General features: G+C 46.9%; 2 protein-coding genes across 3 annotated transcripts; both read right to left on the bottom strand.

Annotated features, from left to right (window-relative positions):
- Positions 1-1,302: 1,302 nt before the first annotated feature.
- LOC120867798 (acyl-coenzyme A thioesterase THEM4-like) lies at positions 1,303-6,160 on the bottom strand. The gene is made up of 5 exons (XM_040246192.1): positions 5,962-6,160; positions 3,845-3,989; positions 2,708-2,818; positions 1,957-2,081; positions 1,303-1,533 (listed from the first exon to the last, which is right to left on the bottom strand). The coding sequence occupies exons 1-5, from the start codon at positions 6,089-6,091 to the stop codon at positions 1,511-1,513; spliced, it is 534 nt and encodes a 177-aa protein (XP_040102126.1). The 5' UTR covers positions 6,092-6,160; the 3' UTR covers positions 1,303-1,510.
- Positions 6,161-8,557: 2,397 nt separating this feature from the next.
- CCR8 (C-C motif chemokine receptor 8) lies at positions 8,558-13,513 on the bottom strand. Of its 2 annotated transcripts, none has more exons than XM_040246194.1 (3): positions 13,300-13,513; positions 12,609-12,696; positions 8,558-10,462 (listed from the first exon to the last, which is right to left on the bottom strand). In XM_040246194.1, exon 3 carries the CDS (start codon positions 10,429-10,431, stop codon positions 9,373-9,375), a length of 1,059 nt encoding a protein of 352 aa, XP_040102128.1. In that variant the 5' UTR covers positions 10,432-10,462; positions 12,609-12,696; positions 13,300-13,513; the 3' UTR covers positions 8,558-9,372. The 2 variants fall into 2 exon arrangements, with proteins under 2 accessions (XP_040102128.1, XP_040102127.1); XM_040246193.1 differs by having other exon boundaries at positions 12,584-12,696.
- Positions 13,514-15,233: the final 1,720 nt, after the last annotated feature.

The following is a 15,233-nucleotide window of genomic DNA, read 5'->3' on the forward strand; positions in this document are numbered from 1 at the left end:
AACTATACTTCAATTAAAAATTTTTTTTTAATTACACTTGGGGCTTGAACTACTTTTCTATTGGACAGCACTGGTCTAGATGGTTAAGATTATGGTTCTTACCTCTTATCTGAACCTCTTATCAATAAACTTCATTTTGGTCTCTCAACTTCCCATTATTCCTATCTGGCTGATTGGTGGAAAACTATTACTGCTAGAATCCTGACACTCTTTTTGGAAAAGGCAGGCATACATCTTCAGGAATCCTGATTATCTGCAGAATAAAGTCCAGACTTTTCATAGTGGCAGCCTTCACTACTTCCCACCATCCATTCTTCACTCAGGAAATCTAGGTCAGAAAAGAAACCGATGATTCAGGGAGCAAGATGCTGTTTTTTTTTAAGGCTTAAATTCCTGTACTTCTGAGGCACAAGGAACAGGCAAGAAAGTGTGGGCTTTTTATCATCAGAGGGGATTAAGCAAAGAGTAAATATAAAAAATACACAGGCAAACCTGCCGGGCTACTGCTGCATACTTTTTGCCATCTCTTGTTCTAAGCTGCAAGGCTCATTTTCCTTGTGCGATGCTGAACTAGGCTGAAACTTGTCTTTAAAAGAAGGCCTACTTTTCTGTCCTCACAGGGCAAGAATTCCTACTTATGAGAAATAATCGATTGGTGTGTTTTAGAGGCTATTCTTGGCCACTCTGAGAATGGGATAGAGGTGGGACCCAGAATGAAAGCCTGCTGCCCACTGCCCCACCCTCAGCAGGTACTGGCTTGGCTCTAGGCTCAGATAAAATGGGCTGGTTTTCAAGGATGGTTGGTGCTGGCCTGGGTTTTCCTCCTGTGTATCTCTTCCTGCTACACTCACAACTCTGGAGCCCAGAGTCCCCCCACCTCCTCCATCCTCCCCCAACATCTGAGAGGGTACAGAGAAATATAAGATCATGTAAAAGGAGTATTACGCATCAGCAGATGAGTAAAGGTTTTAGGGCAGTACTTCATGGTAGAACTTAGAGGAGTGAATTAAAAAATGAAAGGAAAAAGCAAACAGAAAAAAAGAAAAGGAAAAATACCTGGTGAAAACATTGTGTGTGACTTCAGTTCAAAACAAGGTCATTAATTAACATTGGGCAAGGCTCCCTTGACGTGTCTATAGCCGGTGGAACATGATTTTGCTTCTGTGACCTTACTCCCTTCTGCAGGTCCCTCAAACTCAGTCTGGCCCTTTTTCTGTTTTCTGAGTTGGGTGTTAATGTCACACTACACTTTCCCATCCCACTGACCATAGACCTCTCTATGCAGGAAGAAATGCACGTATGTCCATTTGAATAGATGGTATCCCTTTTCAAAGTTTATTCATAACAAGCTCTGACAGCTGGAGGAGTTTTCGCCATCTGAGGAGGAAAGGGCTGGGGTAAACACTGGCAGCTGGAGATGGGTGGAGAGACAGACACTGTTCCAAAGGAAGTTTTGGTCTGCTGCCCTCTGAGCCAGGAGGAGATGAGCCGATGGTGCGTTGCACCTGTATCACTTCATTTGGAAGAAGATGGCTGGAATGGTGAAGAACACAGAGATAAGTGGCTCCCAGGTTTTGCCTTCAGGAAAATCCAGTTCAGGGAGACTTTTCCTGTCTGCCTGGAGCCAGAGCTGCTTCTGGAAATATCTAAATTCCCTCTATTGTTGTCAAAGCAATGAGCCTGCTTTTGCCTTTTGCAAGCCAGGAGAGGAGATACCAAGCACATTCTGCTGCCACAGCCTCCCCACCCATCCTCATAAGCCCCTTTCTGACTGGTAGTCTCCCAGGGAGGTGAGTGAGAGTTTCATGGTGGTCTCTATCCTATACCTTACAGAGGCTCCTCTCCATGTGAGCACCTGTAAGAGTCTCCCAGGGCAGGTGCTGGGACAGCCACCCTCTGTGCCTGTCACAAGGATGGGCACCAACAGCAGGAAAAAAAGAATTCTCATGGCCTTACCAGAAGCTTCGGCAAAGAGGACGGTCCTGTCGCTGCTTTGGGCTTCGCAAGAGAGAAACACCTTTCTTCCTTCCACGCCAGTGATGTTTGCCTCCAGCCTCACCACTGAGCCGAGGGTGATTGGGCTAGGAGAGGGCAGTGGGGCGAGTGGCTGGTAGCCTGGTTTCTGAGAAAGGTGGGGGGGATGACCCTACAGGGGTTGGAGGCTACCAGAGTCGGGGTCCTGGGCGTCTACTCCAAGGGCCAAGATGTCAGGGCCTTTGTGTTTGTCGCCTGCTAGCTGTGTGTTTGCTTCAGCTTCTTCATTCGTCAAGCTGGAGATAATGGTACCAACCTCCCGGGATTACAGTAAAGATTGGACAAAATAATGTGTGCGAGTTTAACAACAAATAAATCACGTGTCAGGAATGATCATTTCAATAGCAGCCCAGTAATTATTTGTGGACTGAGTTAAATATTTACAGGCACCTGGGTTGGCTTTCTTTAAATCAGAGGTGGCCAAAAGTAGTTTATCGTTGTCTTGTGTAGTGTATTTTTATGTCGGAACACGTAACCCACGTTCAAGCTCATCACCTTGAACTTGGATGAAAAGGGAACATCTAACAAGTTTAGGTTGGCCCATGAGAAAATCAAAAGTCGAAACTCCTCTTTGTACTCAGGATTGCTACACGAGCTCTTATCTTCCATCATAACACCTGGAATAAGCCCGTGCCAGCTTACTCCTAGCTGGAACCCAGGGGAGGAGACAGACCTCTTGAAGGTGATGGTCATGGTCCCGGTGAAGACCGCATTGGCACTGCAATAGGCCGTCATGAACAGCGTGGTGTCTATCATGGTCCCCAGCGCGCCACCATGGATAATCCTGCAGGGCCAGACAAGGGGAGAAAGGGAAGGAGAGAGTCACCCGGGATTCCACTCCGCACGGCCAGTTTCCGGTGAGGCAATGTGCTGAAGGGTTCCCCGCAATCCAGGACCAGACCCTTCTACCGATCCGTTTAGAGCAGAGATGTGAGCGCAGAGCAGGTGCAGGGGAAGCAAACACTGCCGTCTGAAGTGAGTCACACCAGCTTAGAAGAGAATGAACTAGAAGCAGAAGCCCCCACCCCACCACCGGCCCCAACCACAAATTTTGATGAACCTTGTATTCCCTTCTGGGTTGGTGTTGGGGGAACTAGCATGGTACTGTGAAGAAAGCATGGGCTTCACAGGCAGAGAGCCCTAAGTCTAAACCTCATGTTTCTAGCCATGTGACCTCAGTCACAGAACCACCTGGGCCATTTGCGTCTTTATCTGTAAGAGAGGAACATCTCCTAGGAATTTTTGTGAGTATGAAATTAATACAGCCAAAGCTTCATGTAAAGGGTATGACATATACTAGCACCAAACAAGAATAGCTTTCCCCCTTCTCATTTCTAACTTCCACTGCTTACTCCACTGCCATTTAGGAGGTTAAGGAAGTTCTTAACAGGGAGAGGCCACACCTTGGGTGGATCACTGAGGGATTGGCAGGGCCTCGCTGCCCAGGGAGCCAGCAGAATAAGGCTGAGGTAACCAAGAATCTAAGGGTGGCTCAGTTGGTGAAGAATCCACCTGCCAATGCAGGAGACCCAGGTTCGATCCCTGGGTCAGGAAGATCTCCTGGAGAGGGAAATAGCAACCCACTCCAGTATTCTTGCCTGGAAAATCCCATGGACGGAGGAGCCTGGCAGACTACTGCCTACAGGGTTGCAAGAGTCGGACACGACTCAGTGACTAAACCATCACCCACCAACCAAGAACCTGCTGAAGGGAACCAGGGACCCCCAGCTGGGCTCTCACCCACCACCTGCTCTTGGACCAAGATGAAGCCCATTTGAGCAGCTGGCTGGGACAAGCCTGTATGCCTCACCCAGGCAGCCCCTCCAGGAGGGGCCCAGGCTGGAACAAGCAGACACACTTCTTCTCAGAGTCATTGTGGAAGACGACATACTCAAAGCCGAGTCGCTCCATCTCTGTGATCCGGAGAAAGAAGCGGGCGTCTTCTACTGTTTGGACTGGAGGGAAGAGTGGATTCGATAAGAAAGACCTCAGGCAGGAGTCTGATCCTCAGGGCGGTGTGGTCTCCGGGGTAGAAAGCACCCGACCAGAGTAGGTCCCAGGAAACCCACTGCCCTCAGCTTCCCATGGGCACGCCAACCCGGGCATGGTCCCGTAAACTTCTGACTGAGAAGAGCAGCTTCCAAGGGGAGGACGAGGTCAGTGGTGTGAGGGGCAGTGAGGAGCCAACTGCCTGTGAATTCAGGACACCACTGTTCCCATCAGCTGAATAACAAACGCTAATCCGAATGCATCGATTGTGGCAGATCTAGGAGTAAGCCGGCGACAGTCCTTTTTGTAGAACACGTGTATGTGTCTCCTCTCACTGCCACAGGCCTGAACTCTCAGTGAGATTTGTTTATACTGTATGACTTCCGAGGGAAATGGGGATAATTTAGAGCCCCTAATTAGAGGTTAAGCCTCCAATATCCAATACTTAAGGACTTCCCTGAAGCTCAAAGGGTAAAGAATCTGCCTGCAAAGCAGGGGAGACCAGGGTTCGATCCGTGGGTCAGGAAGACCCTCTGGAGAAGGGAATGGCAATCCACTCCAGTATTCTTGCCTGGAGAATCCCACGGACAGAGGAGCCTGGCAGGCTGTACAGATCGTGGGTTTGCAAAGAGTTGGACACGACTGAATGACTAACGCAGCCCATCCAATACTTATCAAACACCTTTTTTGCCAAGAATCTCAAAGCAGAATTTCTTTTCTTTCTTTCTTTCTTTTTTCTTTTTTTTTGGCAGCATGGCTTATGAAATCTTAGTTCCCTGACCAGGGATTGAACCCATGCCTTTGGCAGTGAAAAGGCAGAGTCCCAGTCACTGCATCACCAGGGAATTCCCCTCAAAGCAGAATTCTGAATGACAGCTTAGGTATATAAAATTATATACTATAAACATAGTCTATAAGTATGCTGCTAAGTCACTTCAGTCGTGTCCGACTCTGTGTGACCCCAGAGACTGCAGCCCACCAGGCTCCCCCCCCCGCCCCCCCCGCCCCGTCCCTGGGATTCTCCAGGCAAGATCACTGGAGTGGGTTGCCATTTCCTTCTCCAATTCGTGAAAGTGAAAAGCGAAAGTGAACTCGCTCAGTCATGTCCGACTCTTAGCGACCCCATGGACTGCAGCCCACCAGGCTCCTCCGTCCATGGGATTTTCCAGGCAAGAGTACTGGAGTGGGGTGCCATTGCCTTCTCCAGTATATAAGTATAGACTATAAATAAAAGACTTCCGGCTGGTTCCTCCTGTCTCTTGAACGCGGCTCTTCATCTTTTGTTTTCCATCTATCTGACTGGTTCAAGAGCTCAGCTCAGCTGACCACTAGAGGGAGCACGAATTCTGTCCCCAGTAGATTCTGGCTCCTGGCCCCAGAGGTCAGTAAGATCCTGCCCCCTGTAGCATCACTGAGCTGCCAAAACTGGGTATACCAAGGTGAAGGCACTGGCCCTTAATCCCAGGCACCGCCTCTTCCCAATTCCTCACTGACATTGCACCTGTCTGGTCTACAGGAGATGGTGGGGCTGGCAGGTGTAAGGAGACGCCAGGGGTGACTGCAGACAGGGGTGGAGAGAGCACTAATCTGGGAGCCAGGAATCCCTGACTCTAGTCCAGTCTCTGCCAAAAATTCGCTTTGTTGCCTCTCCAGACCTCAGTTTTCTCACTTGTAAAATGAGCGGGTTGAACTAGACGGCCTCCACATTCCTTTTCTAGCCTGATAGTGTATGAATCTAGGATCACCATGTCCAGACTGCCTCACACCTGACTTTCAGGCTAATGCAGGCCACACGGGAGGTGTGGGAACTGGGCTGGAGTGAGGAGCTCTCCGAGGAAAATGCACCCACAGAAGCAAAGTTTTGCCAACAGTCTTGCACTCTCCAGAGCCCTCCTCCAGCCCTGGTGAAGCGCTCCTAATACAGGGGTGTGAACGTACCAGGGACAACTTTAGCGATCCTAGCTAGGTCCCCCTCTTTAAGGAACTGCCAAGAGTGACAGTAACCGGGAAGTCGCATCCATGTCCCATCCACAGTCTTCTCCATGAGCTCATTGTACAGCCTCACCATGATGGGGCTCCAGCCGGAGTTCGGGAGGGAATAATCCTTTGAATTGGAATGGAGGTGACTTCTTGAGACCTAAGAAGTTCAAAAGGTAGCTGACTGTGTTTGCTCCTACCGGGCTGGCACAGCTGAAAGAAAACTTGGGCTGGGGGAGGACTCAGGCCCGGGAAGTGACCTTGGGGAGTCCGGTGGGGGGAAGGAATCAAGCCCAAGACCCAGGAGGCCAGAGGGGACCCTGACGGGTGGGGGTTCAGACCTGTGACCACAGCAGACTTGTTGGGGCCAAAGTGGGCAGGGAAGATGCTGGTCACATTTTCTGATGATCCTCCAGTCCCTCAAAGCTCCCTTTCTGTTCTGCTGATCACCTCGCCATGAGTAGGCCCCATCCAAGCATGGGAACCTCTCCCCTACCCCAGCCCCCGTGAGGGGCATCCCATCTCCACCTTTCTTGCTTTCCTCCTTCCCTTCCACATCCTACCCCGTCATATGGGGATTCCTCTCATCTCCGTAGCTGTCCAGGGACCCCCCTCCAGCACCTAGTAGGTGTTCCTACTTATGAGCAGACACGAATTCCTTGTCCTCCTACTCCCTCATCTTGACTCTTGCCCACAATTTTCTTTTAGTTTCGCCTCTTTTTTGTCCAGAAAATGTTATGTTAAACAGTAACCACTGCTTTCCCTTGAGTCACCATTAATGAGATTCTCTTTCCCTGATTCTGCTCACTTGCTCACTCTGGGGCTCGGCAACCCCACTTAACCATATGGGAAAGGTTCAGCAGGGTCAGTAAGACTGGAGGGCCTCCAAATATTGTCGCTAAGTTCCCAGTCTGAGGGTGCACCCCTCCATACAGGATGAAACGGCCAAGTGGCATAAGCATCTTCTAGGAATCAGAAGTCCTGGCTCTGGGTTCTCATCTGTCAAAGGACCCTAAGGTCCCTTGTAGCTCCCTCGATCTGAAACTCTGACCACACTCACAGTGACCCGCATCTGGATGCAACGTGGGTACTCACAGTGATGAGTAGGGCTGGCATCCAGGCTGACCGGAGCATCTGGGGCTGGCTAGCCAGGGCTGGGAGAAGGCATGCTGCCTGTCGGGGCCTCACCAGCCACCTGAGACCTCTCTGCAGCATGATGTCCAACCGAGATGTGCCAACTGAACCTTCTGCCAAAGGCAAGCCTTCCTCCTGGTAATTGAGCACAGACCTGAGGCTCGGACTCAGCCAATCAGAGCCTGTGTGGGTCCTCTGAGGGCCAAGCTGTCCCACGTCCCTCTCCTGCATCAGGCCAAGCAGTGGGGAGTGGAACTAGAAAGGACATTAGGCAATTGTGGATTAGTAAGTTACACATGTATTTGATCTGGGGAGTTGCCAGATGTATTTCTGGCTGTGTGCCTGGAACAACTGGGTCAATCAGAATGTTTTGCAGGTCAGGTTCACCGGGATGACAAACAGTAAGCAGGAGCCAGAGCGGATAACCTCAGTCTCTGCGTGGAAGGACAGACGGCTTTGATACCTCACCCTGTTCTTAACTGTGTCTTGTTTCAGAGGCCAGTTCATTTATTCATCTGACAAATGTTAATTAGGCGCATACTACGTGCCAGGAACTGTTCCAGACTCTGGGGGCACAGGAGTGAATAAAAGAGGTGAAGTCGATGACATCATGGGGTTTATGTCCTAAGTAGGTAGTTAACAAGTAACGCTAATTGTTGCACTTTCTACCCCTACCTGCTGTTCTTTCTGTTTCTCTGTTTTATCAATTTTAATACTTAATGTTATCTCATGCTGCTAAGTCCCTTCAGTCGAGTCCGACTCTGTGTGACCCCATAGACGGCAGCCCACCAGGCTCTCCCGTCCCTGGGATTCTCCAGGAAAGAACACTGGAGTGGGTTGCCATTTCCTTCTCCAATGCAGGAAAGTGAAAAGTGAAAGTGAAGTCGCTCAGTCATGTCCAACTCTTAGCGACACCCTGGACTGCAGCCCACCAGGCTCCTCAGCCCATGGGATTTTCCAGGCAAGAGTACTAGAGTGGGGTGCCATTGCCTTCTCCAATGTTATCTCATAAACAGCCCAAATTAAAAGTTCACCAATCGTCCCCAAACTGTCTTTCAGAGCATTCCCCCTCCACCAACCCAGAATCCAATTTAAGATCATATATTTCAGTTAATTGTCATGTCTTTAGCCTCTTTTAATCTGGAACAGTTTTTCAGCCTTTCCTTGACAAATTCTTAACATACCACACACACATACACCAGATACACACAGGTATGGGCTCCCATTCTTTCCACCCTCCTTTAGGGGACTCTTGTTACTCCCAGTGAGTGAACAGTAGGTGGCATTAGAACACAGCTTCATAACCTTGCATAACAGTTTCACAGAAATCAGAGGTATGCATTATTGCTATTAATATCTGCATTTACATATAAAGACACTGAAGCACAGAACAGTTAAAATACATCGCCCAAAACTGCACAGCTAGTAAAATGTTAAAGGCTGTGTATTTTTATTATAGTAATAACAAACTTTTATGTGTACAAAGATATTTATAGGCTATAGATGGGACATCGGGTAGGTCTATGGAGCAGGCAAGACAGAAAGCACCGTCATCACCATCTTCAACCTTATCTCACACGTGTCTGCCTTGACATGCAGAGATGCTGCCTCAGGCCAGCTTGTAAGTGAGGAGCAGGGTCCAGGACAGGAAATCCAAGGTGTCCCTTGCAATGTCCTGAGCAAGGCCAGCATGGTTCAAGATCCGAGGCCCTTCCTACATCACAAGTGTTGTGGGTCAGTATTGCTCATGAACACGGATACAAAAATCCCAAGAGAATCCAATTGTTTATTGTTAAAATGACCATAAACATGAGGTCATTTTTTCTAGGGAAAACATGGGTTGATTTAAAATAAGAAAACCTATCAATATAGTTCATGAAATTAACAGAATAATGGAGGAAAACTACATGATCACCTCAATAGATAAGGAGAAAGCATTTGATAAAATTTAATCTGGTATTTGATAAAGATACTCCAAAACCTTGGTGGGGGGGAATCCCTATAGCTAACACAGTGAAACTTATAGACTATTTTTAGAAAATAGTGACAAAGTCTTTGAAAGTTGAGAGGGTTGACTTGCAGTAGTAGTAATTCACCGAATATCATGAAAGAAGTCTTATGTCTGTAACCAGATTTCTAACAGTCTCCCTTCAAAGTAGCCTCCAACTCCAGCGTGAATCATTTCTATTTCAAGAAGGTGAGTGATGGAGGCAGAGGGTTGCTCTGCCCTGCACAGACTCACAGAATGTAGTCTATGGTGGAGGAGCGAGTGGAGTGATGATTCGAGGATGATTTTTCCAAGGCCTCCCTAGAGACCTGTCTCCCTATGTAGACGAAGATGTGGCTGCAACTCTTCCGAAATAGTTCTGATAGGTGTTTCTTGAACTTCTCACCCATGAATGCATAGATAATAGGGTTCACGCAGCAGTGGGTGAAGGAAATGGTTTCTGTGACATGCGTGGCGTAGGTCAGCTGCTGGTTCACGACACATCCATCCAAGACGTGCAGGTCATGCAGGGAAGTGAGGAAGAGGACCGTGTTGAAAGGGACCCAGAAGAGTAGGGAGGCAACCACCACGATGAGCACGAGCTTGATGGCCTTGGTCTTGTTGTGGTTCTGGCAGCTCTTCAGCTGGTGCAGGATCCGGATATAGCAGAACATCAGGATGCTGAACGGGATCAGCAGGCCTAAGATATTCACTTCAAAGTGGATGAAGATCTTCCACTTCAGCGTCTGCTGATTGTAATACGAGTAACACTGTAGGATGCCATTTTCGGAGGCCACTTGGTAAAATACTAGTAACGGGCTGGTGGCCACGAGGGCAGTCAGCCACACCACCAGACTCAGGGCTGTGCCCGTGCCGATAGTCCTCACTTTCAAGGCATATACAGCGTGGACAACTGCCAGGTACCTGTCCATACTCATGAGGGTTATAAAGAACATGCTGCTGAAGAAGCTGATGTAATAAAAGCCAGAGACCACCTTGCACATTACGGTCCCAAATACCCACTGGTCCAGCTGATAGTGGGTCTGAAAGGGGAAGGAGAAGACAAAAAGCAGGTCAGACAGGGCCAGGTTCAGGAGGTATATGTCCGTGACGCTCCTCAGTTTCTTGCAGCTGACAAGGACTAGGATGACCAGGCTGTTCCCCAGAAGACCAAATACAAACAGAATGCAGTAGAAGACGGCGAGAAGCAGCTTGCTGTCTCTCCCCTCCCCATCGCAGGGGCTCGAGTAGATGTCGGGATAGTAGAAGTCAGTTACTGTTGTCAAGTTGGGCTCAAGTGTGTAATCCATCAAGGCAGGAGGAGGCCAGCCACAGAGGCTCCTAAGAGACATTCATTTCTTAGCGATATTTTTAATTTAAAAATACAGACTGAATTGTGCCCCACCGCTCCCCACCAAGTTCATATGTTGAAGCCCTAAAGCCCTGTTATGGACTAAATGTGTCCTTCCAAACTTTGTGTGTTGAAACCTTACCCCCATTGTGGTGGTATCAGGAGGTGGAGCCTTTGGAAAGTGATCGAATTAGGTGAGGTCAGGAGGGTGCAGGGCTTCCCGGGTGGTGCCAGTTAAAGAACCCGCCAGCTAATACAGGTAGATGTAAGAGACACAGGTTCGATCCCTGAGGTGGGAAGATCCTCTGGAAGAGGGCATGGCAATGCACTCCAGTATTCTTGCCTGGAGAATCCCTTGGACAGAGGAGCCTGGTGAGCTACAGTCCATAGGGTCGCAAAGAGTCAGACATGACTGAAGCAACTTAGCATGCCCACACGCATGAGGGCTCCACCCTCATGAATGGGATGAATACCCTTATGAGAAGAACAGGAGAGCTTGCTTCCTCTCTCTGCTCTAGAGTGTGTGAGGATACAGTGAGAATTAGGCAGTTAGCATCCTGGAAGAAGGCTCTCCCTAGAACTTGGTGCCTTGATCTTGCATTGGGTGCCTTGATCTTGCATTTCCCAGACTCTAGAAGTGTGATAAATAAATTTTGTTGTTGTCAGCCACCCAGTCTATGGCATTCTGTTTATAGGAGCCCAAACTGACCAAGACACCCCCAGTGTCACTCAACTTGGAGACAGTCCAATGAGGATCTAACGTAGGTCACCAGATGGGGCCCTAATCCAATTGGACCCGTGTCCTTGTGAGACGACAGCCAAGTGTAAAGGCGGCCCTAGGGGCTCTCACCAGAAATCCAGTTTGTCAGTATTTTGCCTTGGACTTCTAGCCCCAGAACTGTGAGAAAATAAGCTCCTGTCATTTAAGCCATCTGGCATCTTGTGATGGCAGCTTAAACAGAATAATAATACAGGGGCTATATGGAACCTCTCTGGGGCTTTCCTTGTGGCTCAGTTGGTAAAGAATCTGCCTGCAATGCAGGTGACCTGGGTTCGATCCCTGGGTCAGGAAGATACCCTGGGGAAGGGAATGGCAGCTCACTCCAGCATTCTTGCCTGGAAAATCCCATGGACAGAGGAGCCTGGCGGGCTATATCGTCCATGGGGGTCGCAAAAAATCGGACATAACTTAGTGACTAAACCACCACCACCACCTCCACCTTGGGACCTCTCTGCCTTTTCTACGCAAATTTTCTGTAAACTTAAAACTTCTCTAGAAAGTAAAGCCTATTTGCATTTTAAAAAGTTGAAAACTTCCCAGGCTAACTAATACAGAGGGATTTGGTGGGATAAGAAAAGCCAAAATATGCCAAGAAAACTTAAATACCTATAGTTCTACCTCTCAGAATTAGCAACTGCCAGCATATTGCCATATTTGCTTTTGATTCTTTACCTTTTCCTCCCTTCCTTTCTTCTGTAACTGAGATAAACAGCGTGAAGGGAAGATTCAACATTTGAAACATGATCATTCGCCTCAAACTGATATTTACATTCAAGGCAATTTTGATCCAGACTTAATGATTTTTCCAAGGCATTTGATTATTGGACACTCAGACATCCCTCTCCACCATGCCACATTTCTATAATTTGAAATGCGAATCAAGTTAGCCATTTTTAAAGATATTGATTTCACCTAAGTATATACACAAAATAGATTTTAAGACAGTTTCTGAAGTATGGAGGTGGATCTCTTTTTTATGTGGCTAGCATCTTTCAAAACAGGAGTCTCCCCTCCTACATCTTCCTCCTCACTTGTCTTTTACAGTTACTTTAAAAAACAATTTTTCAGTTCATGGTCCTTCTATTCTGCTCTCCTAATATCCTGAGATAAGAGAAAGTCTTCAACCCATTTTCTTCCTTAGATCCTTCCTATCCACTCCACATTCCTGGCTATGTTCCTTCATCATTAAAATCTGTGGAAAGTATTAGCGAGCCCTACCATTTATCACAGTGCACCAAGAATTTTACATACATCACCTCATTTATACCTCTTGCATCCCTGTGAAGCAGGCACTAACATCTCCTTTCTCTTTCTGGAGTTATAATCATACCTGAATCTCAGCTTTTGTCCAGTACCTGAAGTTACACAAAGGGTGAGGTAACAGAGCCAGGACTCAAAAACTGCATCTGTCTTCTCCAAATCCTTGTTCTTTTCTGTACTTCACTGTGGGTTTAAAAAAAAAAAAAAAAAGAGTAAAAAAGCTACAATCTTTTAGCATCTAGACCATCTGACTTCCAAGTTCTAGATTACTTTGTAGCAGAGTAAACTTGGACTTGCTTTTCAAACTGAAAAGGAGGCTTTTCAGTTTGTGAGAAGGAGGCCAAGAAGGCTTTTCAGGGTTTGGTGGAATGTGCCTGTGGTCATTTAAGAAAGCATCTAGTCAAGGATGAAATTTGCTTGCCAGCTTTGTTCCTTCAGAACAATACCTACGTGCCTTCCTGTCATAGACGCAATGCACGCAGCGTTAGGACAGATTCCTCGCCAGATGCCTGAGGATAGGCAGAATCTTCTACCTTCCCTACTCTTGGAGGAGCTTTGACACCCTCCTAGCATCCTGCAGAGAAAAACGGCATGGCTTGCTTTTCTCCAGTAGACTGCTATGGACAGGCACTGAGACATAAGCAGGGTTTGTAAACACTGGGGATATGCAAAGAAAAGTGTCACCTCTCGTGCCAGATTTCTGAACTCCCGGCCTCTCCCCCAAGGACATAAAACTATCCTCGCTTCTTACATCTTTCTTTCCCAAGGATGCTTATTAATACCTACCTTAATGAGAGCCCTCCTTCTGGAGGTTTTCAGTGTTGCTAGTTTCCTTGTCTCAGAGTCTGCACTGCTGTGTGTCGGCAGCTCAGTGGAGAACAGCTTCTCTGCAGGTATCTTATCTATCTGTGGTCGGTGGCAAAATAGGGGCGGGTCTACTGCTGCTTCCTACAATGATTTTTAAAGTTAAAAAAAAAATCGATCTCATTTAGAGAACACAGACTAGTGATTACCAGTGGGGAGACAGAGGGGCAAGGTAGAGGTAGGGAATTAAGAGGTAGGAACTATTAGGTATAAAATAAGCTGCTGCTGCTGCTAAGTCGCTTCTGTCGTGTCCGACTCTGTGAGACCCCATAGATGGCAGCCCACCAGGCTCTGCCATCCCTGGGATTCTTCAGGCAAGAACACTCGAGTGGGTTGCCATTTCCTTCTCCAATGCAAGAAAGTGAAAAGTGAAGTCGCTCAGTCGTGTCTGACCCTTAGCGACCTCCTAGACTGCAGCCTACCAGGCTCCTCCACCCATGGGATTTTCCAGGCAAGAGTGCTGGAGTGGGGTGCCATTGCCTTCTCTGATAAAATAAGCTACAAGGATATATTAATAATAAGGGAACAGGGGCAATATTTGGTAATAACTATAACTGGAGTCTAACTTCTAAAAATTGTGAATCACTTTAGTGTACACCCGTGATATGTAATATTGTACATATGTAATATTGAACAGCAACTATACTTCTATTTTTTAATGCTTAAAAATCACATATAGTGACAATGCTAAAACAAAACACTATAACAAAAAAAAAAACCAAAATTTCAAAAATAGATCTCACCAAAGAACACATACAGATGGAAGATTAGCATATGAAAAAACATGAGGGAACTGTATATTCGAGCAACAGTGAATTATTACACACTTGTTAGAATGGCTAAAATCAAAACACCAAATACTGGAGAGGAAGAAGACGAAGGGACTTCCCTGGTGGTCCAGTGCCTAAGACCATGGTCTCAGTGCAGGGCCTGGGTTCAACCTCTGGTCAGGGAACTAGATCCCACATGTGGCAACCAAGAGTTCACACACCACAACCAAAGACCCTGCGTGCTGCAGCAAAGACTGAAGATCCTTTATGCTGCAACTAAGAGCCAGTGCAGCCAAATAAATAAATAAAAACAAATATTTTACAGATTAACAAGAGACAAGCATATAAATAAATTTTTTACAAAAAGAAGATTAAGAGGCACTCTCATTTATTGCTGGTGGAAATGCAAACTGGTACAACCACTATGGGAGACAGTTTGGTAATTTCTTATAAAGCTAGAAAAGGCTTACCATATAATCTAGTAATCATGCTCCTGATTTCTACCCAGATGAGTTGAAAACATATCCACACAAAAATCTGAGCACAAATATGTATAGTAACTTTATTTATAATTGCCAAAAAAATGAGAATCCACCAAGATGTCCTTTGATAGATGAATGGATAAACAGCACTGTGGTAATGTACACAATGACATGCTTTTCAGTGGTCTTAAAAAAACAGCTATCAAGCGACAAAGAGAAGCCCTGAAGTGTGTATTGCTAACTGAAAGCCTTAAAGTGTGTATTGCTAACTGAAAAGGCTACATGCTCTATGACTCCAGCTACAGGAGAATGTTTTGGAAAAGGCAAAATGACAGAGACAGCAAATGGTCAGTGGAAGGGCAGGAGATTTTTTTCCATTTCTTTGAATCCTCTTTAATTTCCTTCATCAATATTTTATAGTTTTCAGAGTATACGTCTTTCACCTTCTTGGTTAAGCTTATTCTTAGGGCTTTCTTTATTGTGATTTTTTTTAAAATTTATTTTACTTATTAATTTTTTTGGCTGTGCCACATGGCATATGGGATCCTAGTTCCCCAACCAGGGATCAAACCTGCACCCCCAGCAGTGGAAGCGTGAAGTCTTA

Source organism: Oryx dammah, unplaced genomic scaffold (assembly GCF_014754425.2).
Source record: "Oryx dammah isolate SB20612 unplaced genomic scaffold, SCBI_Odam_1.1 HiC_scaffold_9, whole genome shotgun sequence".
Lineage (NCBI taxonomy): Eukaryota > Metazoa > Chordata > Mammalia > Artiodactyla > Bovidae > Oryx > Oryx dammah.

Coding starts and splice junctions, on each gene's coding strand:
- CCR8 (XM_040246194.1), bottom strand. CDS start 10,431: ATGGATTACACACTTGAGCCCAACTTGACAACAGTAACTGACTTCTAC.
- LOC120867798 (XM_040246192.1), bottom strand. CDS start 6,091: ATGGTGAGGCTGTACAATGAGCTCATGGAGAAGACTGTGGATGGGACA. Junction 3,990..5,961: donor GATCGCTAAAGTTGTCCCTG/GTACGTTCACAC, acceptor TCTTCCCTCCAG/TCCAAACAGTAGAAGACGCC. Junction 2,082..2,707: donor ATGACCATCACCTTCAAGAG/GTCTGTCTCCTC, acceptor GCCCTCTCCTAG/CCCAATCACCCTCGGCTCAG.